The 26,473-nt window shown below is 38.2% G+C and overlaps 1 protein-coding gene across 1 annotated transcript; it reads left to right on the top strand.

The window, feature by feature from the left end:
• The first annotated feature begins 635 nt into the window (after positions 1-635).
• Positions 636-26,163, top strand: RAB14 (RAB14, member RAS oncogene family). Its single transcript, XM_057548749.1, has 8 exons — positions 636-918; positions 10,522-10,580; positions 11,680-11,733; positions 13,243-13,420; positions 18,910-18,976; positions 22,398-22,485; positions 22,835-22,865; positions 23,864-26,163. The coding sequence occupies exons 2-8, from the start codon at positions 10,529-10,531 to the stop codon at positions 24,039-24,041; spliced, it is 648 nt and encodes a 215-aa protein (XP_057404732.1). The 5' UTR covers positions 636-918; positions 10,522-10,528; the 3' UTR covers positions 24,042-26,163.
• The last annotated feature ends 310 nt before the right edge of the window (positions 26,164-26,473 follow it).

The following is a 26,473-nucleotide window of genomic DNA, read 5'->3' as shown; positions in this document are numbered from 1 at the left end:
AGGTGGTGGCCAGATTCTGAAAAATGTCACAATTTCTCTCCTCCCATCAAAGTCACCCCCCAAAGGGAGGTTGTAAGGGACAGAGGTGAAACATAGGACAGAAAGTGCCAATTCCTAGCTGCATGATTTTGGACAAGTGACTTGATCAATCTGAGCCTCAGTTTCACCATCAATAAAATGGAGATATGTACCTCCTGAGGCTATTGGACAGGGACCTAGGTTCCGTGTTCACCGTTAGGTACGAATCGCTTAACACATACATGTTGAATGAATTCAGTAAATGTGTGCTTAGCACAGTGGTCGGTGTAAGGTAAGCCTCCAGTAAGTGGTAGCTGCTAGCATTAAAAATAGTAAAAAGTCCCCATAGTTACAACCCTAGCGCTGCAGGACCCAGACGTACCTCACCAAGTCCTACGGCAACCTGCGCACTAACTTCCCCCAGGAGGGGAAGACACGCGACTGCGCTTGCGCATAAGCGCTTTCCTCCGCCCCTTCGGGCGCGAGGACCAGAGGGGCGGGTTCGGCGGCGTCGCGACGAGTCCAGAGGGGAGGACTGAGGAAGGGGCGTGGCCAGCAGGCCGGGCCACGGCCACACTCTTCCGGGCTCCTCCAGCTGCGTGCGCATCCTCCTCCCCCCTTCTTTTGTGGTCCGGCCCATTGCGAGGGTGACAGGAAACCCTGTGCAGGGAGCGCCGCCATCTTGGACGTGCCCGAGGAAGACCCTGAGGGAGCCGCAGGAGCGTCGCCGCTGCCACCGCCACTGCCGCCAACGCGTCTGCAGCTTCTCGGCCTGCCCGCTGCCTGCCGGCGCCTCAGCCGACCGCCCCCGCCCCTCTCCTGCTGCGCCCGCCCTCCTCTTCCTCGTCCTGACGCCCCCCTCACTCCCGGAAAGCTGCCCAGCCACCAGCAACCCCTCAGGTAACCCAGGCCTTCCGCAGTGTCCGGGGGGCCGGGGCTTCCTCGCCGGGCTCTCCCCGGGCCGGGGGTGGGGACGACGGCGGGCCCGGGGCGCGGGCGAGGGGCGTCGCAGGGCGGGCCGTGTCAGGCCGCGGCGAGCCCGGGGTCGGCGGTGGGCTCCGCGGCGCGGGGCCTGACAGGAGTCCGTGCGGGGGCGAGGATGTCCCCACGCGGCGCCCGCCGAAGCTCCGGTCCTCCCCGCCCAGTCGAGGGCTCCGAGGCGCGGCGTGGGCAAGGGTGTGTTCGGCCTCGCCTTCCCCGCCTCCTCAGCCGGCCTGGGCCGACTCGCACCTCCCGCGGGCCCCGTCTTCTTGCCGCCGCTCTCGGCGGTCGCAGACCTCCCCCGCCGGGTTTGTCCACGCGGGCCGCGCCGCTCTGCAGCTCACGAGCCCCGGACGTGGCGTTCCCCGGCCCATAGGCCGCGTCCGGCCCCGAGCACAAAAGGCAGGAGCCCGCAGCCCCGCCGGCCTCTTGGATCGTCTCCGGCGTCCTTGTCGATGTGGGTAGGGTCTCCTGGACTCGGGCTGGGCAGGGGTCTGGGCGTCCTTGTCGGCGAGGTTCTGGTTTGGGTGAAGCCCTGTAAGGTCTGTGACATCCTCTAAGACCCCGATGCTAGGTAGCATCTAGAAGTAACGAAGACAAAAAGTTTTGGTCTTTCTAGAATTTAAGAAAAGAAGGCGGAAGAAGCGTGTTTCGGTGGTTTGCACTTTACCGTGTGCCAGACACGGATTTAGGTGTCTTCCCACAGCTTTATCTTGCTTCACGTGGCCCTGGGGGGTAAGTAGAGTGTCTCCATCTCCCAAGTGAGGAGACTGAGGCTTGAAGGTGTGATGTGGCTGGTTAATGATGGTACAGGCAAACTCAGGTTAGGACAGGGTTACAGACAGGACCATTTAAAACGTAGCTACAGCTTAATTCCTTTTTTCCTATGTTTGCATTTGGGTAACAGCTGATTACTCCTTTAGAACCCAGAGTCCGTCGTGTTGGCCACTACACTGCCAGTCCTCATTCTCACCACCCCAGAGGAGAGATGGCAAGATTTCCATTTTATATTTGAAGGAGAAACTGGGGTTCGCAGAGAGCAAGTGCTTTCCTGGTGGTCCCACAGCAAGTGTCAGAGTCCAGATTTGGACTCTTGCAAAGTTTACCGCTCGGTTCCGTTACTGTCAGAACTGCCTTTTATTTAGGGGTGGTTTTCGAGGACAAATTTGACCTTGCAATAACCCAGCTCCCACTCGCCCACCCCCCAAGACTTCCCCAAACGTTTCTTCGCATTTCTGCCTACACCCATTTATTTGGTCATGCCTTTGAGACATGTAGTGTTTAGGACTTGGGAGGGTTCCCACGCCAGTACTGCCACTTCCTAGTTAAGTGACCTTAAACAAGTTACTTAACTTCTCAGACTAAGTGTCCTTATCTATTCACGGGATAACTGTACCTACAATTTAGAGTTGTTGTGAAGATTAAATGGGGTTTAAAACCCTTAGCACATTGCTTGGAATATGGTAAGTGCCCCGTTGTCTCTAACAGTGCCAGGCATGTAGTGGTGTTTAATATTTGTTGATTGAGAGGAGCATGGCTTTAGAGAGCTGTAGAGTTAGACCTGGGCCTTAATCTTAGCTTTTTCCCTTTGGTAGTATATGACCATGGGTATATCTCCTTTCTGAGCTGGTTTCCTTATCTGTAAAATGAGTTAGTTTTTAGAATTAGAGATTGCTTATAAAGTAGCTGGCATATAATAGGCACTCAGTAAATGGCAGTTATTGTAAAGAAGTAAAACCTTTAGATATTAATAACCTAAAAAATTCCTTGGAATTAAAGCTACATTTTAAAAAGATTTTGTTTTTTATATTTCAGGCTACACTTTATAGTTGTTGCATACTTCAACTATGCAACAGAATGGAGTGTTTTTACAACTGATTATTATCAGTGTTAAATATCTTTGCATAATCTCAGTAAGATATTGTACAATTACAGGAAACTTTGGGTTAAGACAAATAAGATATTTTAAAACTAGGGCTATTGAGAGATGTTTCATTTTTTTAAAAAGCTTGAAACATTTTTATGGGATTAAAAATGCTGGGCATTAAAAAAAAAAAAAAAATGCTGGGCATGCCAGAAGTCAGCAGTGCACATATAGAGGTATCAAAGATACTGTTATTTTAAGAAACTATTTTTTCTAGACAATTTTAAACATATACGAAGTAGAGTAGTATATTGAGCCTTCATACAGCCAGTGTCATCAGTGATCAGTCTCCTTTCATCTATATACACCTGTACGTGTCCACCAGATTATTTTTTGTTGTTGTTGTTTTGATTTTTATTGGGGTATAGTTGATTTACAGTGTTGTGTTAGTTTTCTCTGTACAGTGAAGTGAATCATTTATACATATACATATATCCACTCTTTTTTAGATTCTTTTCCATCTACCAAATTATTTTGAAGGAAATCTCAGACATCATTTCATCAGTAAATTTTTCACTTATTGCTAATCCTTTTAACTCTAACAGTAAGTGCAGGGTTTTAGTTTTGTTTTGTTTTCCTCCTAAGTACTTTCCTTCTGTGGACAGAGGTACAATAGTAAAGTACTTTATTTCCTATTCACAGCATGCTGTCATAATTAGGTGGAAAATTTTGTCTTTCTCGTGATACATAGAGAAATCCATTTTTTTCTTATTGCATTATTAATTCATATAAAAGTGTGACTTTAAATATCTTGTCAAAAGTGAGGTGATTTTTAAAGTGCGTCTCAGAAATGAGCGGGTTATTTTCAGAGGTTGCATTAGTGTTGAGGAAAGGAAATTGCGCATACATTTTGATTAGTTTAGTAGATTAACTCCCAAAGTTTTGTGTCCACTTAAGTGACAAATTAAGTAGCATTCCACTTTAGTGGGCTTGTAAGCACACCAAAATGCTTCTCTTCTTGAGTTCCGTGAAGGGGTGAACCATATATATATATATATATATATATATATATATATATATATATATATATATATATATATATAATTACTGTATTGTCAAAGCCTAGCATAAGGCTTTGTGCTTAGTAGATAATTTAAAAATATTTTTATATTGGAATCACAAACACAGTTTATCCTGGCTCAGGTGTTTTTAACTGTTTTTCATGTTAAAAAAAACCCCACTTTAACAATAAGGATAAGAATTTAAATCACCTGGAATATTTTTATTTAGGAGGTTGCTTTTTTCCTGTGTTGTCTTGAATCAGTTACGTAAAAATTACACAGTAACATCTTATGTTCTAAAGAGTGGAATAAAATAGCTGTGTAACAGTTGTGAAAGGATTAGTCAGACAAGTGCATAAGTTAACACAGCAAGGAGTCAAACCATAAGAAAATGAAAAAATACCCTCCATTATTGGGGTGTTTTTTGTTTGTGTGTTTGGTTTTTTTTGTTTTTTTGTTTTTTGTCTGCGCCCCGGGGCTTGTGGGATCTTAGTACCCCAACTAGGGATTGAACCTAGGCCCTCGGCTGTGAAAACACAGAGTCCTAACCACTGGACTGTCAGGGAATTCTCCTTATGTTTGTTTTTTGAGTCTAATCACGAGTCACTTCATATGTTCCCCATATTATTGGTAAATGTGGAAGTAATGTTGGAAGTATTATGACTGGGATTTTTTTGTTTGTTTGTTCTTGTTTTGTATTAGAATTATATATAAAAATGCTTTAAAAATATTTGTCTTTTTTTCTCTACTTTTAATATTTTAGGATATTACTAACAAATATAGTACATGCTTATAGTGTCCTCACAGGGATATATAAAGAAAGTTAATAATTTTCCCCTTTTTTCTCTCTCAACCTGTGTATTAATTTTTCATAACTTGGTATATATCCTTCCATAGTATATGCATATAGGATTGAGTGTGTATGTGTTTAAAAATGGAATATGCTATCTCATAAAACTCTGCAGCAAGCTCTTTTTCACTTAAAATCATGGATATATTTCCAGGTTAATACTTATATCTAAATGGTTTTTAAACTAGATTTATATTATTTCATAGTACAGATGTACTTTAGTCATTTCCCTGTTGACGAGCGTGTAGATTGTTTCCAGTTTTTTGCTGTGAAAATGCTGCATTAAATGCACTTGCATTTGTAAATTATGGACTGATGCTTTTGTTTCTGTAGACTACTACTTTTTTTAAAATAAATTTATTTTTATTTTTGGCGGTGTTGGGTCTTCGTTGCTGTGCGCGGGCTTTCTCTAGTTGCGGTGAGCGGGGGCTACTCTTTGTTGCAGTGCGCGGGCTACTCTTTGTTGCAGCGCGCGGGCTTCTCATTGTCGTGGCTTCTCTTGTTGTGGAGCACGGACTCTAGGCGAGCAAGTTTCAGTAGTTGTGGCATGTGGGCTCAGTAGCTGTGGCCTGCAGGCTCTAGAGCTCAGGCTCAGTAGTTGTGGCGCACGGGCTTAGTTGCTCCGCGGAATGTGGGATCTTCCCGGGCCAGGGCTCGAACCTGTTTCCCTTGCATTGGCAGGCACATTCTTAACCACTGCACCAAGAGGGAAGCCCTGTAGACTACTTCTAAGTGGGTTTCTTGGCCAAAGGGTGATTTGGGTTTTTGTTTTGTTTTTTTTTTAAGAAAGAACTCTCCCATTCTTTTTTTAAAAATTATTTATTTTTATTTATTTATTTTTGGCTGTGTTGGGTCTTCGTTTTCTGTGCGAGGGCCTTCTCCAGTTGCGGCAAGTGGGGGCCACTCTTCATTGCGGTGCGCGGGCCTCTCACTATCACGGCCTCTCTTGTTGCGGAGCACAGGCTCCAGATGCGCAGGCTCAGTACTTGTGGCTCACGGGCCCAGTTGCTCCGCAGCATGTGGGATCTTCCCAGACCAGGGCTCGAACCCGTGTCCCCTGCATTGGCAGGCAGATTCTCAACCACTGCACCACCAGGGAAGCCCCTGGGTTGTTTTTAAGATATTAAAATATACTGATTACTTCCCCAAAATACTGTGGCACTTCAGATTCCCACAAGCAGAGTATATGAAAGTGCCTACCTTCACATCTGTATCTGCACATTTCAAAGTCATTTATATGTATAGTTTTATTTGGTAAGGTGTCTGATTCAGTATATGGAGACTATGTGATACTATTTTGGCCCAATAATGATTAGTGTTTAATGTGCATTTAGTAACTATTTAGATCTATATGTATTGGCCTGGAAGTAGATCCATGATATTGTTAAGTGAAAAAAAGCATGCTGCAGAGTTTCATTCAATAGTATACCCCATTTAAAATATATTTCTCACCTTAACAGTGGTATATGTTTCATGTTCACAAGATGAGGTTGAGAAATCCTTTGTTACAGCATCATTAGGCAAAGTTAATATTTAAATGGGGCTACAGAACAATTATTAGTGTTTAATATGCATTTAGTAAACATTCTTCTTGACAACCAGGAAGTTTAGGACTAAATTTTACATGGACTGATAGTAAAACTATTACCTTAACTTTGAGTATTAATTAATCTCCATCTTTCTCTGGTTTTGATTTTTTGCTTTTATTTTATCAATCTACATATATATGTTTTTAATGAGCTACTTTAGATAGAGAAAATCATGTTCTTTGGAGTCAGGTTTGGGTTCAGGTTCCAACTCTGCTATTTGCTAACTTTGTAAACCAACCAAATCAGTGAATTTCCCCAAACCTCAATTCCTTCAGTTTTTACGCGGACATTATGGTAATGATTCTGCAGAGTTGTAAGACGAGTAAGAATTATACAAGACAGTATAGGGAAAAGTAGTGCACATCCTCACATGGTTTACTCTCAACAAATGTTAGTTCCCTTCAGAAACTTTTTTGTAAGTAGATATAATATGAATCGTTGTTACTAGTATTATCATTTATCCATATCTACAAATCCTGGTCATAGTGCATCCTCTGAATGTAGTTATTTAATAACGCTTATTCAGAATATTAAGTTAGAACCAAGTGAGTGAACTGAGAAAGATTTGTGTCCCAAAGTACCGCTGTAGGGTTTTATGGTGCATCTCAACTGTGGAGGAGGCCAAATAATATAGTGATTAAGAGAGGGTTCTCTGTAGTCAGAACAGTTGTAGGTTCAGTATAGACTTGACCACTTAGCTCTGTGACGTGAGCATATTACTTACCTGTTGAGTCTTACCTGTGAAATGAGGATAATAGTCACCGTTTTATATAAAGGTAGTAGTGAGGATTAAATGAAATAGCATGTAAAGTATTCAGCACATTGCCTGGCATATGTTAAGTGCCCAATAAATGGTAACTATAACAATTGTGTTTGTTATTAGTTTACAAATTGTTCATCACGTATTTAATGACTTGTTGTCTGCTTCTTGTCTTTAAGAAAAAGGTGTTAAAGGAGATCTTATTTATATGTGAATTTTATTCAAATGATTTTTGTAAAACATGTACGAAGGTGCATTTTAATCACACCAGTCACACATTTGCTGTGCACAAATTACGGGATGTTACCAAGATTTTAAAATTAGTGGATATTACAGTGTTGAGTGGACTCATGTTTTCAGAGTGTTTGAACTAGACCAACATTTCTTGCTCTCCCAGTTCGACATTTTTTTTTCTCACATTTTGAGTTCTCAAAGTAAGTAAAGCAGAAGCACACTTAAGTAATAGGGGAAAAACTTTTTTCTCCCTTCCAAAGCTAGTTAAAAATATATTCCTCACCTTAACGTTGGTATGTTTCATGTTCAAGAAATTAGGTTGAGGAATCCTTAGTTAAAGCAGTATTAAGCATAGTTAATAGTTAAAAGGTGCCACTTGAACATGGTTCTGCTGCAAATATGTAGTTTTGAGTGAACGCTATCAATAAACTATGGGAGTCTATTTAAACCTAAGTAGTATCTTACCTTAGAATAATAAAAAGAGGACTTGTTGTGTTAGTGGCTACAGTGCTAGATATTTTTGCTTTCCTATCTACTGAAATTAGTACGTTTGAGTAGTTCTCCTTTAACTCTGCTTTTAGGGTTTTTATTGTAATTTTAAAGAAACTTGACCAGAAAGTTGTGTAGTGAGGTGGAGACAGGGTGCGGGTATTGAGTCTGAAATAGGGATCATTCTCTTCTATTTGGAAATAGTTTATACTAATTAATGCTTGGAAATTTTTTTTTTTAATTTTATTTATTTATTTATTTTATGGCTGTGTTGGGTCTTCGGTTCTGTGCTAGGGCTTTCTCTAGTTGTGGCAAGCGGGGGCCACTCTTCATCGCGGTGCGCGGGCCTCTCACTATCGCGGGCTCTCTTGTTGTGGAGCACAGGCTCCAGACGCACAGGCTCAGTAATTATGGCTCACGGGCCCAGTTGCTCCGCGGCATGTGGGATCTTCCCAGACCAGGGCTCGAACCCGTGTCCCCTGCATTGGCAGGCAGATTCTCAACCACTGTGCCACCAGGGAAGCCCCAATGCTTGGAAATCTTTAAAAAATTCAAAATTAGTCATCTCAGTAGATATTTAATTAATTAATGCTTGTGTGATAATTAGGTACACAAATTAGTACAACTAGAATTGGTTTATTATTTCATGATTAGCCTTTAGAGCATTTCAAGTAGAAACTGGGATTGTTAGAGGCCATAGTTTTAACATAATAAAATGAAGGGAAGCAAAGTATGTACAGCTACAACGTTCAGTTAGAAGAGAAAAAAGAAATAGGAAAATCAGAAGAGGGAGAGCTTGAGAGTAACAGTAATTTAAAGGTGACTAATTACCTTCCCCCAAGTTTGAATGGGGAAAAAGAAGTTAAAAGAGGAGTTAAAAATGAATTAGATGAGAAGAACCTGAGAGAAATGCAACCCAAGAAGAAATTAATAACCTTTAAATATCATTTTTATTGTGAGAGATTATTTTTTTCCTTATCTTTAGGATCTGGTTTAGAGAATGTAGTAAATAAATACAGACCAGTTTGAGCCTCAGGACCAAGATCATTCTTGTTCCTGGAAAAAGGGAATCAAATTAGTATGTTCAGAATCAGAGTTACTTTAACTAGAAACTCTTTCCTGAAAGAACTGGTTAAGGGCATTTTCTGTGATGTGACTGATTATAAATGTGTTACATCATGTCCCACTTTTGTTGAATGTAGTTCATACAGCTCAGTGGGAAGACTATATTGTGTGAAATGGCTATCTAATAATTTACTGTAATTGACAACTTCCTCTTCCCTGGTAGCAATAATTCACTTATTCTAAATATGTACTTTTTCTACAGGTTAAATTTTATTAGTTACTTAGAAATTTTATTTGAAATATGACATACAGTAAGGTGTTAATTTCAGTAAATGAGTTTCCCCAATCATATTAAATGTCTGGCTTGTGTATGCGACAGTTGGCCAAAACAGTAAAATACAGATTAAAAAAATACTGGAAATAAATTTTTTTAAAAATAGGGTTAAACCTTCATATTTATAAAGAATTTTTATCTTAAGATGAAAATTGCTTTTTGGCTACACCGTGTGGCTTGTGGGATCTTAGTTCCCCAACCAGGGATCGAATCCCTACCCTTGGCAGTGAAAGCGTGCAGTCCTAACCACTGGACCACCAGGGAATTCCCTGAAAACTGCTTTGAGAATAAATTTTTTTCTTTCAGTTTTATTGGGGAATAAAATTTATTGTAAGTTATTACCAGTATTAGAATTCACCTCTTATTTCTCTAGCACCTAGCACAGTGTCTGACACATTCAGGGCATTTATTTGAATAAATTGGAGAGGTTTTTTTTTAAGTTACTAAACGTAGAAGAGAAATTAGAATTCTTTAGGGTAAGTCTTCTCTGATGGTAAGAAATGGGCTGTGATCTTTAAGAATATCTTCTAATAAATAAACTTTCAAATTTTACAACCACAATATTCCATTATTTCTCTTAGCTCTTAGAATAATATATAGCAGGTATTTGGTATATTGTTAATCTTCAAATACTATATTAGGTTGAGCTATGTGAAATTGTCAATAATTGACTTTTTTTTTTAATCTATAAGAACAACAGTTTCATGTGGTTCTAATTCTGACATTTATTTGGTTTAGAAATAATATTACTCTTTGGATGCTGTGCTAATTGATAATTTCAGGTAGAGTAAAAAGGTTATTTTGTGTTTATAAGTTGGTGGTTACTTTTTATAACATTCTACTGTAAAATCAAAGAGTTCTAAACAAATAGGTCATCAGTATTCACTTGATCAGTTAACAGAGATGGGGACCTTAATAGGGGAGGAGGGCTGTTTATAATGATGATACTATTTAACTTAAATTTATAAAGATTTTCTTGTTTGAAATTTCTCAGAGTAGCATTTCTTATTGGGTATTTCCTAAAGTGAAATATTAGAATTGTTTTTATATATGTTCTTATATTTCTGGGGATAATACATAAGAATGTTAAAGCAGTGTTCATCTAAATGAATTTGTGCATTTGATCATTTTGGGAAATGCAGTTTTGCTCTGATATTGTAACCAACATTTTGTTTATAATCACTGTGCTTTATTTTATATATCTTTAAAGGATACACAGCTTAGGTGACTTGTATATACTTTTTTTCTGAAGTAACACAGTTTTCTTTGTTTTTAGTGCCACAATGGCAACTGCACCATACAACTACTCTTACATCTTTAAATATATTATTATTGGTAAGTTTATTTAACTTATACTCTTGTTCTCCAAAGAAGGTTAAAATGCAAAATATTTATATGCTAATACTTAATATAGTCCTCCAGAACAAGTGAAGGATTTTCTTTCTCACTGCAAAATTAAAGCTCCTTTGATAAGGTTTATTTTTGCACCAATGATGTACCTTTTGCTTTGTGACCCTGGGTACTTCTGTAGTACAAAGCTGGGTACCTTTGAAGTGATGTTGGTTTTTCTTGAGGGCTACCTGAAAGTTTGTTAATACTGGGAATGAGATTTATTTCGTAGGAGTGCTGATCCATTCCAGAAATACCATGAAAGCTCTCAGAGCCCCCTGGATTCCAACAGTTGATAAAGATTCAAAATAATTGTGTAAGATACATAAAATATAATGTTGGTTTTTCTCTTAATAAGTTTTGAGATTTAGCTCAAATTAAGACAGGGCTGTTTATCTAGATACAGTTGTAAGAGCACAGTTGAAAGTATACATATTTTTCTGTTAATTCATATTAGAACAGTTTGGTTTAATGTTGAGCTTATGTGACTATATTGTAATGCTTCCTTCATCAAAGGTTAAATTGCTGATAGTACAGCTAGAGATGATATCTCTTCTGTTATGATTTTCATGTGATGTACATTCTTTTGTGGAATTCTACAAGAAATATGAGATAAGATGGGATGTAGTGAATCAAGCTTCCAAAACTTATTATTTCTACTTGTTTTATGCTGCCCTTTTGGTTACTCCTAGGAGTTTCTGGCTTTTTTGCATGGGTTAAGGGAAAAAAACAATTAAAAAAAAGTTGAAATAGTTCAAAGTAAAAAATACTATTACAACAGTTTCTCTGTTAAAAAGCTTTTGCCAGCTGGTGTCTATTAACATAATTCATAACCAAATTCTGTCACTGGTGAAGGTTGGGAATAGTCAGTTTATATATCACAGTGAAAACTGACCTTTAGGATCTTTTGAACTCATTATAAATTATGGAAATAAAACTTTTTTAAGTGCCCCAGAAGTTTGTGATGTGATATGGTAAAAGGGGTATAGCAATCATCGAAGAGTATAAAATTATAATTACCACTTGAAACTTTTTTTTTAAACAGGGGACATGGGAGTAGGAAAATCTTGCTTGCTTCATCAGTTTACAGAAAAAAAGTGTAAGTACAATATATAAGATAAAACATTAGTAAATTCTTTATTGTCACTTTCCTACCTTTTAAAAAGTGTCATTTGCAGTGTACTCTATGCAATTAAATATAACCTTTCCCTATATATGCACTTTTGTCTTTAGGAAGTGACTTTTTTTTTTAATAGGTGCAGACAAAATGAAATATACCTGTATGTATAGAGTGTTGACTTTTTATGCCATAAATAACTTGATTGACTTGTTTAGATTTTTTTGATGATATAAACTTAAATTTTAAAAATGTATACTATAAAAAACAAAAAAATATTATAGTGTCAAATTTAAGTAATCTTTTTCTTGTTCTCTGACTTTCCGTTATAGAAATTATCTTAATGGGGGGAATTTGCTCATATATCATTTGCTAATAACTAAATAATAATAGATTGGAAATATTTAAGATGGAATTCTTTCTACATTCATGACTGGTTGATTAAGATTCAAAGTGTACTACTCTATCTTGGGTGGTAGGGGAAGCGGGCATTTTATTTTATGTAACTGATAGGGTAAATGTAGTTGAAATTGTTTCCAGTAGTTGAAATCATTGCTGTGGCATTTTTTGGCTTAATGTAACATTTTATGAAGTGTCCAGCAGTCTGTGTGTACTGTAGAAGAGAATAATAGTGGGTTTAGGTTTTCAGTGGCCTAATTATAAGGAAAGGACTAATAAAATTGTTCTATTGGATTAGACATATATAACTTGACAATATATAATTATAAATATATATTAAACATGGTGACTTTCTTTGAGATACTGATAACATTTTACAAGACATATATTTGTTTGACCAAAAACTAGAGTCCTAAAAGCATTGATTGATTTGTTATATGTAAGAATTGTCAGAAGGCTAAATAGTGTAATGTTGGTATTATGAAGAGTTTATTAAAATCTGTATTTTTCATTAGCAGATTCTTTTAGTCCAAAGGTCAGCAAACAGTAACCTGTGGGCCAAATCCAGTCACTGGCTGTTTTTAGAAATAAAGTTTTATTGGAATGCAACCATGCCCATTTTACATATTGTCTATGGCTGCTCTTGTGCATCAGCAGGATGCAGTCCTTGTGACAGAGATATTTTGGCCTACAGAACTTAAAGTATTTATTATTTGGTTCTTTTTTTTTTTGGCCGCACAGCACAGCATACGGGATCTTCCCTGGCATGTAGGATCTTCTCCGACCAGGGATCGAACCCTCACCCCCTGCAGTGGAAGCACGGAGTCTTAACCGGTGGACTTCCAGGGAAGTCCTATTATTTGGTTCTTTACAGAAGTTTGCTGACCCTTGTTCCAATCACATCTCTGTGACTCCTTACTTATGGGTTTTTGCTAATTTTTTTTTTTTTTTTTTTTTAGTGCAAGCTTTAGTCTGTTTATAGCCTACAAGCATTAATAAGTCATTTGATTTACTAGTGGATTATTTTCCCACTGGTCTTAATTTGAAGCTTTCTGCAAGTTGGAATGTTATATTTCTTTTCCTCCCTAACAGTTATGGCTGACTGTCCTCATACAATTGGCGTTGAATTTGGTACAAGAATAATTGAAGTTAGTGGCCAAAAAATCAAACTGCAGATTTGGGATACAGCAGGACAGGAGAGGTTTAGGGCTGTCACACGAAGCTACTACAGAGGAGCTGCGGGAGCACTCATGGTGTATGATATCACTAGGTAAGAGATTAATCATTTTCAACCTTCATCCTTGAAAAAAGAAATCTATTTTAGGCAGTGTGGTTTCTTTTTTTATTGATTTAGGCATTCTATAGTTTGTAATTGCTTGTCTGTAAATGAGCGTATTTGGGTTTTATGGATTTTTCTCTGAATTGCTGTGTGTAAGACTTGATACAACTTGTTGATTTCCCTTTCTGAAAGTGGGTATGACTGAAGAAAAACTTTAGGAGATGCCGGTAGAGCGAGTGAAAGAATACTATTCTGAAAAGCGGTATCAGTTGAATTATTTGAGGTGAAATAATATTTTACACCAAATATTTTCACTTCAGTAGAAAGCAAGCAGATCTTGAGGAGTTACTCTATTCAGCCTCTAGTTATTTATTTTTGGCTGCATTGGGTCTTCGTTGCTGCGCACAGGCTTTCTCTAGTTGCGGTGAGCGGGGGCTACTCTTCGTTGCGGTGCGTGGGCTTCTCATTGCAGAGGCTTCTCTTCTTGCGGAGCACGGGCTCTAGGCGTGTGGGCTTCAGTAGTTGTGGCGCACGGGCTTAGTTGCTCTGCGGCATGTGGGTCTTCCCGGACCAGAGATCGAATCCGTGTTCCCTGCGTTGGCAGGCGGATTCTTAACCACTGTGCCACCAGGGAAGTCCCCACACCTTTTCAAAATAAGGTCAAGGAAGGAATTAAGTAGTTTTGCTAACCCGCCATGGTAGATTATAAAACGTTCTCATACTTGCATCTGAAGTATTTTATTGTTTATTTACTTAAATTCTTTTTTGTCCTAAAATGGATTGAAGTAGCTCATGATACTTCATGTAGCAAGATTAAATTTATTTCAACTCTGTTTCTGGAAACTGAAAGCAATTGATACAAACTAACAAAACTGGATCCTAAATGTTTGACTTTGGAATACTGTGCCACTTCATTAAACTCTGTGCTGTTTATCTACTGTAAGCTAGAAAATGAACTGGATCACCTTTCATGTTAATGCAAAGTGCCAGTCTAAATCAGTGTGACTCTTGTCTCACTTTTTGGGGCGATAGGAATTGGTGAGTGGGACCAAGTGATAGACTTTCAAGTTATTTCCTTTTGGGAAATGCTTTACACTGTTTCCTCTTGAAGAGTGACAATGCACATTAGCCTATTATAGGACTTTGAGAAGTTCTGTAGTGTAAAGGAACTCTTTAAGTTTGTTTAATTTGGTGTTTTGTAAGGTTATTTTACTGAGGAACACCCTTTGGAAAATGCTGCCTTAGAATAAAAATAGTGGATGATTATAATTATAGTGCTTGAAGTTTTACTAAATTCTAGAATTGGGTGGTCTCAGGGCAAAACAGAGTGAAACAGCCTTAATGCTCTTCACTAGAGCCAGACAATTGGTAAATAGTTTTGTGGGAAGACTGTTAAAGAACCTGGCCATCTGTACAGAAATCCTTTTATGAGGGATGCATTCCTGAAGACTTTGCATAATTGAAAACTGCATTCATTATTATTATTTTTAAAAATTTATTTTATTTATTTATTTTTGGTTGTGTTGGGTCTTCGTTGCTGCACGTGGGCTTTCTCTAGTTGCGGTGAGCAGGGGCTACTCTTCATTGTGGTGTGCAGGCTTCTCTTCGTGGTGGCTTCTCTTTTTGCAGAGCATGGGCTCTAGGTGCATGGACTTCAGTAGTTGTGGTGCACGGGGGATCTTCCTGGACCAGGGCTCGAACCTGTGTCCCCTGTGTTGGCAGGAGGATTCTTAACCGCTGTGCCACTAGGGAAACCCTGCATTCATTATTAATAAAATTTAAATATGGTGATGTGTGCTTAAGTGTATCTATCTATAGTGTTTTAGTTTGTTTTGCTTTTTCTATGTGTTTTTTAAATTCCAGCCTATTGAGATACAGTCAACATAGAAGATTGTGTAAGTTTAAGATCACTTGATACGTGTATATATTTTGCTTTTAAACATACCTTTTAAGCATAGTAACTACTTTTGAGAAAATTTGTGTCTATTCAAGTCATCAAAAGTACTTTGCTGGAAACAGCCCAAATGCCCGTCATCTGACAAATGGATAAACAAATGTGGTATATCCATATAGTGGAATATAATTCAGCCATTAAAAGGAAGGAAACATTAATATATACGATAAAGTGGATGAACCTAGAAAACATTTTACTAAGTGAAAGAAGCCAGATACATACAGTCACATGTTGTATGATTCCATTTATATGAAATATCTGGAATAGGCCAATTCATAAAGACAAAGTAGATTGTCAGGGGATGAGGAGTAAGTGCCAGTGGGTACAGAGTTTCTTTTTAGGGGTGATGAAATGTTCTAGAATTAGAGTGATGATCATGCCACAAATTTGTGAATATATTAAAAACCACTACATTGTATACTTTAACAGGATGAGCTTTGTGGTATGTTTGTTATATCCCAATAAAACTGTTACTGAAAAAAAACCAGTACTTCAGGTTTTAGACAGGTACTTTTTCTTGGTAAAGTGATACTTCATAGTAACATTGATATGGCAGCCATGACACTGATTTTTTTCCCTTTTTTTTTTTCTATTATTAATCATTGACATTTTGCAAACTTAAAAGTCTCTGCTTTAGTAATACTTTTTATTCTTAGCATTAACACTTCTTTTAAAATTTATTTATTTTTGGCTGCGTTGGGTGTTCGTTGCTGCATGTGGGCGTTCTCTAGTTGCGGCGAGCGGGGGCTACTCTTCATTGCAGCGCGTGGGCGTCTCATTGAGGTGGCTTCTCTTGTTGCAGAGCACGGGCTCTAGGCACGTGGGCTTCAGTAGTTGCCGCACATAGGCTCAGTAGTTGTGGCTCATGGGCTCTAGAGCACAGGCTCAGTAGTTGTGGCACACAGGCTTAGTTGCTCCGCAGCATGTGGGATCTTCCCAGACCAGGGCTCGAACCCGTGTCCCCTGCACTGGCAGGCAGATTCTTAACCACTGTGCCACCAGGCAAGTCCATTAGCATTAACTCTTGATTGTCACAGGGTACTTGCCTAAATTGACATCATAGTTTATCATGGTTGTTTGGCTATATCAATTGTTTGATATATCATATCTAACATCACACCAAATTTAGGGATCTTTTAGCACCTTTTTTTTTTTTTTTTTTAGCAGTAGTAACACAGTTAATGCATATTTGGGTCAATATATAGAGAGATAGTATATCTATAGATTTGAAAGTATGTTGGTGAATTTTAAATTAGTAATGAGACAGTTAGCAAAAGCATTAGCAGAAGCTATGGTACATGTAAATAATTCAGTTTATGTGATCTTTTTACTACTTACAAAGGATGTGTAGATTTTTCTGTTTACCAAAGTGTTGGCAGTTTGTAATTCACTCTTGCTGCCAGCTTTGACATTTTAAAATTGTTCTAAATCAGTATAAATATTTTTGGACTTGTGTTGTATAAAGTTTTGTGCACAAAGCAAGATAGATGTGTTGGGTAAAAGCAAGGTATGCTAGTACTACAAGTATTAAAGAGTGATAAGGCTTGTGCTTTTTTTAAAAAAAATTATTTATTTATTTTTGGCTGCATTGGGTGTTCGTTGCTGCACACGGGCTTTCTCTAGTTGCGGCAAGCAGGGGCTACTTTTAGTTGCAGCCCGCAGGCTTCTCATTGCGGTGGCTTCTCTTGTTGTGGAGCACAGGCTCTAGGCGTGTGGGCTTCAGTAGTTGTGGCACGTGGGCTTCATTAGTTGTGGCTCGCAGGCTCTAGAGTGCAGGCTCAGTAGTTGTGGCCCATGGGCTTAGTTGCTCTGTGGCATGTGGGATCTTCCCGGACCAAGGCTCGAACCTGTGTCCCCTGCATTGGCAGGCAGATTCTTAAAACCACTGCGCCACCAGGGAAGTCCCAAGGCTTGTGCTTTTTAAGAATTATATTTGACCTTTGTTTGCTTAGAAAATTTTAAAGCATTGGGAAAAAAGTTTTTATGTGACTTTTTTTGACATTTAGGTGGTGATTTGTATATAATGTAATATATAGCACAGAAAAAGAGTCTGAGTAAGGAATTCTTTTCATTTCTCACTGGGAAAGGATTAAACGTTTGGAATATCAGATTTATATGAGCACTGGCAGCTGGAGATCATGGAATAAATATATTCACAAGGCTGAACTCGAAACACTTCAAGGACACAGTGTGTGTACAGGGTTCTACATCTGGCTCTGAAATCATTAAAATCTTTATGGGCTTCTGTTTCCTCACCTGATAAATGAGTAAGATAGATTAATGTTCTGTGAGTCTGTAGAAGTCAGAAATATTTTTAACCAACAAAATTTTTTTATTTTGACCTTTTTGGTAAAGTCTAATTAATGGTAATAGTATATACTCTGTATATTATTGTAAATTATTTGGATTTGTTTGTTATCTTAGATCCTACTTGGCTAGTGCAAAGGAGCCTATGAGTTTTTAAACTCTTGGATTAGAGAAAACGGAGAAATAAGGCAGTCTGAATCCCCAGATGATTTAGCTGCTGGTAAATAAGAGTACAGAGTTAGGATAAACTCACTGTCTGATATACCTGGGGACTTCAGTTTCCAGTCAAATGTATTAAATGTCTTTTTTTTTTTTTTAATAAATGTATTTATTTATTTATTTTTGCTGTGTTGGGTCTTCGTTTCTGTGCGAGGGCTTTCTCTAGTTGCGGCAAGCGGGGGCCACTCTTAATCGCGGTGCACGGGCCTCTTACTATCGCGGCCTCTGTTGCGGAGAACAGGCTCCGGACGCGCAGGCTCAGTAGTTGTGGCTCACGGGCCCAGTTGCTCTGCGGCATGTGGGATCTTCCCAGACCAGGGCTCGAACCCGTGTCCCCTGCATTGGCAGGCAGACTCTCAACCACCGCGCCACCAGGGAAGCCCTTAAATGTCTTTTTTTTTTTTTTTTTTGAACTCCTTTATTTATTTATTTATTTATTTTTTGGCTGTGTTGGGTCTTCGTTTCTGTGCGAGGGCTTTCTCTAGTTGCGGCGAGCTGGGGCCACTCTTCATCGCGGTGCGCGGGCCTCTCACTATCGCGGCCTCTCTTCTTGCGGAGCACAGGCTCCAGATGCACAGGCTCAGTAGTTGTGGCTCACGGGCTTAGTCGCTCCGCGGCATAAATGTCTTTTTAAAGCCAATTTTTATGAGTTTAGAATTGTTTTCCATCAGTTTTTTTAAGTTGTTCCTTGCTTGCTTATTGGTCTGTTTATGGATGTTCTTCTAAATGTAAAAAATTTACTCCTGACATGTAAGTAATTAGCAGAGTTGCTGGCTATCGAGTTATTTATTTAAAAATAATATGTTTTCCTAGATTTTTGAAAAGTATATGTTTGCATTCCACAGTTGTACTTTAGTGTAACAATCTAGTCAAATCAAAAATACTTCTTTAGGATCTGTTGATTAAAGTGTATATTTAAAATATTTGTTGAAGTTCCTTTTTTTCTGTTGAAATGGCATCTGTTTGTGGCAGTCACAAATGTAAACTTTAATTTTTGCAGAAGAAGTACATATAATCACTTAAGCAGCTGGTTGACAGATGCAAGGAATCTCACCAATCCAAATACTGTAAGTTAAATGACATCTATTATACAGAAAACTTAAGATCTAAGTTGACCCAGAAAGGAAAGCCATATGCTAAGTGGGCTTTTTTTGTATTTGGGTACTAAGAATGAGAGAATCTTTATTCTGAAATTAATTGAAGTAAAAACGTTCTTTTCAAATATGGATTATGCCCGGTTTTGTGTCTTACACTTGGTTTTTGTTCATGTTTGTGGTTAAAAAAAAAAAGAGTTATGAGTGGGGTGGTGATCTCATGTCAAGTGGAGACTGAAATCTTAAACTATCACTTTAATCTGCATTACTTTCATAAAATGTTACCATTAGAGGAAACTAGGCAAAATGTACTAGGGAATCTCTGTATTTCTTACAATTGCATGTAAGTCTCAATAAAATTTCAATTAAAAATTAAAAGAGTTCTGCACGCGTTAAAAAATTAGCCAGTCTGAGAAGATATTTATTTATTGAGATTTTCATAGCCACCATGCTAGACTCTGCAATATACAAAAATGAATGTGGGTCCTTAGCCCATAAAAGGTTATAGTCTAGCAGGGAGATTATCTGTGGGTATACAGATAACTATACTGAAAAGCAGAGTGGAATATGGGTTAGAAATAGAGTTATTGGTGTAGTGCTTGGTGGTGGTGGTGAGGACCCAGTATGAGCAGTGCCATCTGGAGAAACCAGCTTTACAGAGGAGGTGTTGTTTGAGCTGGGACTTGAGGGGTAAAAAGGTTTCAGTAGATTCTGTTGAGGGTACTCGAGAAACAAGTGAGGAAAAGCAGAGATCTGTGACTGACTCTGAGCTTTTTGAGAGTAAGGCCTGTGTCTCACTTAGCTTTGTACCCCAGCACCTGGCAGTGGCCTGGTTTAGTAAATATGTAATCAGTGGTAAGATTGGCTTTCATCAGGGAACAGCAATTTAATTATATTGATAGTCAGTTAACATGGTTTGCCTGTTATGCCAGGGACTGTGTCTGGAACTTTCCATTATCACATTAAACCCTCTGTAGGTATACATACAAATCTATAGATGAATGTTCATCAGCAGCTTTATTTGCAATAACCAAAAACTGGAAACAACCTAGATGGCCATCAACAGGTAAATGGTGAAACAATCTGGTACGTCCATACTATGGAATACTCCCCAGCCATACAAAGGAATGAACTGTAGATAAATGCAGCACATTAGATAGATCTCGGGCATTGTGCTGAATGAAAAAAAGTCAGTCTCAAAAGATGACATACTGTATGATTCCATTTATATAAAACATTCTCAAAAAGACAAAATTATTGAGATGGAGAACAGATTTGTGGTTGTCGGGTTAGCGATGGGCGTGAAAGGTGTTAGTGTGAGTTGACTATAAAGAGAGCAGCACAAAGCAGTTTCTTTGAAGTGATGGAACAGTTCTGTATCCTGATGGTGATGACACAAATCTATACCTGCAATAAAATTGCATAGAACTATACACACTCCAGAACCTGTAAAACTGGTGAAATCTGAGTAAGGACTCTAGATTGTACCAATGTCAGTTTTCCTTGTTTTGAGAGTGTACAGTAAGTATGTAAGATGCTACTACTGAGGAAGCTTGGTGAAGGGTATATACGACCCCTCTACTCTTCTGTAAGCTTTTGTGGTTCTATAGTTATGTTCAGGTATTGGTAAAATATTAAAAACAGCAAGAAAACAACTTATTGTACAGGGTCCTTAGAGGAGTGTAATAAAAAAATTAGCCGTGTCCTTCCTGCCTCATTTATGCCTCTTAAAATCTTACCGGATCTTTAGAGAAAAGAAAATCTCTTAAGGTCCAGTGCAAATGTTACGTTTCTGTAACGTTTCTGTAACATTGCCTTTGACTTCTGTGTGGAAGTTAAATACTTTCTCATTTTGTTGGTGGTATATTTTGTACCTCTGTCTTGTTAGCATGCCACTTTATGCCTCTCCTTTCACGATGATGGGAAGCATTTTGGAAATTCTTAAGGAATGGAGAGCAGGCAGTGTTTCCATTAAGCAAACATTTCTTGCTTAGAGCACCTGTGTTGTAATGGCCCTGTACTACTAAGCCATCGTGACTTGACCAACTTTGATTTTTTTTTAAAAATTGATTTCCTTTTTTAAGTGTTATTGCCTTATTCTTTAGAAGACTAGTGGACTGTTCTCTCCTCAGTGGGCACTTGTCCACACCGATTGAAGGAGGCTCACTTGCTGAAGGTTTACATTCGGGTCAGAATGGTTATAGTTCATGGACACCATTTTCTGAAAGTAGGACAGCCAGGGCCTGAAATTTCACATGAGAAGAAGTTAATGGTGGAAATCTCTTTTAGTTGAAACCGTCCATTTCTAAAGTATCTGTATCTGGATTACCACATCTGTTCTGAAGGGGAAAAGCGGGGGTGGGGGGAGTTGCCAGTTGGTGTCAAAAAATACATAGGTAGAGAGTTTATCCCCTGGCTCATTCCAGTAAAGGCCGAAGCCCTGTTTCCCAAGGCTGCACACGTTTTTCTTAGAGCTTTTCAGAGCAGCCTTTAACTTCAGCCTAACTCCACTTGTATAAATGACTCCAGAGTGGATATAGATGTATAATATTTTGCCTTGAATTTGAACCCACTGCATATATGTCCTCCCACCCCCATTGCCCCCTATCATGGATACACAGTCATTTGTTATCAGTTGCTACAAACTTAGTCCAGCCTAGGGATAGTGTAGGGGAGGACAGTATTTGATGGTCACAGTTTGGGTTTTCTACCTGACTTCTAATGTCCGCCTACCACTGACTCACTGAGTGACCTTTGACAAGTCCTTATTTAAGTATTAATTTCCTTACTTGTAGCCTGAGAAGTTGAACTAGTAGTTTTAAAGTTTTTTGAGGGTCCCAGGAACTTTTGAAAATCTGATGAAAGCCACAAACCTTCTCTTCCAGGGAATGTCCTTGTTTACAGCATTTTGTGCTTAATTTCAGTATATTCACAGATACCCTGGAGCTTGTCCATGGACCCTTAGTAGTCTTACTCAGATAAATCATAATCTTTGGCCTAGACCAGATATATTTCAGGCACACAAAAACAAAACATGACTGTTTTGTTTTTAAATGGCTTGAGAGCTGAGACTGGTTTTTACTTGTTTATAGGGTTGTTAAAAAAAAAAAAAAAAAGTCAAAGAAGTATGTGCAAAGCGACCACAAACCTGAAATATATACTTTTGCCCTTCACAGAAAGTTTGTCAACCCCTGGCCTAGGTAATTGCTGACAACCCTCTTCATACTGATACCTTCATGATTCTGTAGTTCTGTGTGATGGATAATTGCTAGTATTTCGTTTCCTTTTTAGACCCACTTGTTTTTTCTTCAAGATTTTTAGATTTCAGAATTTTCATGTTTGATTTAAATGGTTTCTTTTGTTTTAAGATGTCTTTCTTTTGGTCACAAACTAGGTAATAATTCTCATAGGAAATAAAGCAGATTTGGAGGCACAGAGAGATGTTACATATGAAGAAGCCAAACAGTTTGCTGAAGAAAATGGTGGGTTTCTCTTAAGACTTTTAATGGCTTTTTTGGGTCACACATGGGAGAATTTCTAGGGATAGGTGGGATTTTTGACAATGCAGATTATTTGACAGTTTTTTTAAAATGCAAACTGCTCAAATCTAAGAATGAGGAAATAAAATGTGTTTCTATTTGAGGGCAGTAGAGTTATTTAATGACAAATGTAAAGATTCCCTCCATCTCAAAAAAACTCATAGTCTTTCATAAAATACTATAGAAGGAGTACTGAAAGCTGTTGGGAAACTTTTATTCAGATGTTACTGAAGAGAGTGTCCTTGTGAAAGTTAATTTGAAATATCCTTCATAGTCTGAATTTTATTTTTAGGCTTATTGTTCCTTGAAGCAAGTGCAAAAACGTAAGTATGGCTAAAATTAGTAGATCATTTTTAATTACATTCAAATTTCTCAAAGTAGAACCATATATAAAAAAATGTATAATGTATATACATGTAATGTATAATATATAAATGTGTAATGCTTATGGCAGGGAAAACAGTCAGCAAACATCCCTTTGCTTCCTGTTTCACATTTCAAAATAATGTTTTTTGTTACTTTCCCTAAAATATTATACCTTGCTTATACCTGTTGGTAAGCCAGGTTAATAAATGAAATTGTGTTAACATTTCAGAAGTGTTTGACTTTTACAACCAAGGTTGAATTTGGCATCTTGGACTCAAGGTTGGTCAACCTGTTGATTTAATGCTTCTTCTTATAGTAAAAAGCATGACTTAAGGAAATATTCAATGTCTAAGAATAATCAGAAGCATAATTAACATTTTCTAATTGTTATTCCATGTTCATTATTGAACCCCAGGACTGCTGTCATAGTTCTTCATTTATTAAGCCAAAAATTCCTTGCAGTGGTGAGAAGCTAGCCCCTTTTTGTTTAGCCTCATCTGTACTGTTATTCCTAAGGGAGATGAACTCAAATGTGAACATGGCTAAGCATGATAAGAACAGTGCAGTTCATGCTTGGCTAATCAGACCATACAAATCGTGGAATACTGTTCTGCATATGTTTGGAGATAACTTCATTTCTGTTTGGAATACCCTCTATAATGGCCTGTCTTAATTATTGTTATATATTAATATTTAGCATTTTAATGATTAGAGCACATAGTTTCAAATAGGGTTTGTAGAAAGAGCTGTTAGTATTGTTTATATGCTTTCCACAGAAAATATTTTCCCATGTTGTTCTCTTAGCTCAGTCTTCTGGTAGTCCCTTATTAGATGATAGTGGCTGAGTTGAAGACATCATGCCAGTTGACTAAAGGTTAGCAAAAGGTCAGTGTATAATGTCTTATCTGTCGTAGAAAGCTGTGGCTCGCCAATAAAGTTGTCAATTGCCTCTTAGGGGAGAGAACGTAGAAGATGCTTTCCTTGAGGCTGCCAAGAAAATCTATCAGAACATTCAGGATGGAAGCTTGGATCTGAATGCTGCTGAGTCTGGTGTACAACACAAACCTTCAGCCCCACAGGGAGGCCGGCTAACCAGTGAACCCCAACCCCAGAGAGAAGGCTGTGGCTGCTAGTGACCTCTTTGCCGTGGCTCTCATTTGACCTTTCACCTCTGTCTGTTGGAAGCAGTACTTTTTACTTACTGCCTCATTGTCTTCTGTACATCCTACTGGGTTTAATTAAAAAGAAAAAAGAAAAAACTGTTGTAAAAACAGTTTAACACAATACTAAACTGCTAAACACCTAGATGTAATCAGGTTATCAAAGGCAAGTAGAGTAATAAATCTCTTCTGCATGGTCAATCTAGACTTTTTTTCCCCCTTGATTGTCCTCATGATAGGTATGTCACCAATACATGATTTAAACTGAGCACTGATGCTGGACTTGAGTTTTACCCCTCCCTCTTTTTGGCAAGGCTTTGTCTCATTGTACGGTTTAATTTGATGATATCTTAAGCCTTTCTTCCCATTTTTAACTGTTCAGGTATGTCTGTTATAACCCATAAGTTTATTGCTGTGAAATGACTTCTGATAATAGAGAAGGGGTCCTTTAAAGCCTTTTGTTTTTGTCGGATAAATTCCCTGTTGTGTGGGTGGCATTTTTCTTGAGGCGGTTTGCTTCTGTCTTAGCCTTGCACAGGGAAAATATCCATTTATCTTTTCTCTTGTGCTTAATTAATAGCTTTATCCTTTTTTTTTTTACACCATTTTATCTTTTTCTCTTTAGCAGAAAGTAAATATGTATAAAATTTGAAGGAACCGAACTAACAATACATTCTGTGTATATTATTTTAATGAAGAAAATAAATTGATTACTGGCTTTGGAACAGTATAAAATACCCGTTTGTACAGTATGACCTATATGTGACTATGTTACTCCCTTCCATTTCACATAAGGAAATAGACACAACTGCAGTTCACAGGATATACTGGCTCCACCCTTTGGTGTTGGCAGTGTTTGGGGACATTATGCTGGAAGGAGCTCCTGGCGTGAGAGGATTAACACTAGTAGATTCTGTTCCATCTTTGCACTGTGGCTTACCTGCTGATTTTCTTAACTGTTCTTGTGCAATCAATAATGTGCTAACCTGCTTTTCTCTTTTTGTAAACGTTTTGCATTACAGGCTGCATTTCTTGCCTTACTGTATAGAAAAAGAAAAAAGGCTGGGTTTATTATTGCACATTTTAAGCTTTTATACCTGTATCTTCTTGGAATGGTGAGATTCTGAACCAGACAGCCAGAACTGCAGGTCTGCTGTTAAGGGATTTTAAATTGTGCATTTTTAACACTACAGTGAAATAATCTAAGATATCCCTTGTGTTCTTAGTATGAGGGGCTATTTTATGTCATGTTGGCATAAATTGTTTTGTAAAGGGGAAAGTGTTTCTAACGGTGTTCCAATATTTGTGCTGATACAAAGTAAGTTATTACTTTGCACTAGGTGGTTTGGCCACTGACAGAATACTGTATTGCAAGGGAAACAATCTTTTATTTCTTTAGAAAACAAACTTATGTTTTACCAAGTTCTTCTGTTGATTGATTTCTAATTGAGTTTATGGTTCAGGGTGGGAATTGAGAAGTTATTTGAAGTAGGATAGGTAAACCTCAGTATATTATATACAACACACTCTCAGCTCAACTGTTGTGTTTAAAATACACATTTTAAATCCCTATTTACAGACACGAACGTAAAAAATACAGCTTTCTGGGTTGTAAACATGTGGTAGTACCAGAGTATTGTATAGTCAGTGTTAAATAAAAGCCAAAACTGGAATGTGCAGAAAATAGGATTTGGTTAATTTGTGGACTCACCTTTCTGTCTTTGTTTAACTTTTTAAAAAACAAGATACCTGGAGTAGATCAGTGTATTCTGTTAAAGGCTTAACAGTGATCCATTTTGCTTACACTGTTGCATCACAAGGGACTTGCCCAGGGACCATGACCTGCTGGTGTGTGTATATATTTACAAAAACAAAACAAACAAACCACCCATTGGGATATAAGGTAGCAATCACAAACTAAAGACTGCGGCTTGTTTAGGTGCAATACCCTGATTTCCCAAAGTTAGTTACAGTGGGTCTTAATTGTTTTTGTGACAGGAGTTATTCAGACTGCTGTACTCTTCATTTGATGTAACAAAATGCTGTTAATCTAAATATTTGTAAATAAAGTACCTGTATCTAGATTAAATTAAAATTGTTTGCATTATTTTCTGAATTATAACAGGATTTCATATTTTCTTCAGGCAAACAGTTATTTGGCATAAGTTGCCAGTTTTTATTGCAGAATTGTCCTTTTTTGTTTAAAAAGAGAAGTCTACATAAGTAGCGTATCAATCCACATCACCCAGTAATTGAGCTACAGTCTTATCCTTGTGTTCATATCACACTTGCTGTGCTTTTCAACCTTTTTCAGTGTGAGATCAGCACATTTGGTGGCTGATAGTGTTCTCCCTTGACTGTACTTGGGGCCAAATTCTGTTATTTGCATGTGAAATCCCCTATAA

Source organism: Balaenoptera acutorostrata, chromosome 6 (genome assembly GCF_949987535.1).
Source record: "Balaenoptera acutorostrata chromosome 6, mBalAcu1.1, whole genome shotgun sequence".
In the NCBI taxonomy this organism is placed as follows: Eukaryota; Metazoa; Chordata; class Mammalia; order Artiodactyla; family Balaenopteridae; genus Balaenoptera; species Balaenoptera acutorostrata.
This window is presented reverse-complemented; position numbering and strand designations above follow the sequence as displayed.

Excerpts from the sequence above, each read along its gene's own strand:
- RAB14 (XM_057548749.1), top strand. The coding sequence starts at position 10,529 with ATGGCAACTGCACCATACAACTACTCTTACATCTTTAAATATATTATT. Across the intron at positions 11,734-13,242 it reads TCAGTTTACAGAAAAAAAGT|TTATGGCTGACTGTCCTCAT; the intron begins GTAAGTACAATA and ends CCTCCCTAACAG. Across the intron at positions 22,486-22,834 it reads ACAGTTTGCTGAAGAAAATG|GCTTATTGTTCCTTGAAGCA; the intron begins GTGGGTTTCTCT and ends TTTTATTTTTAG.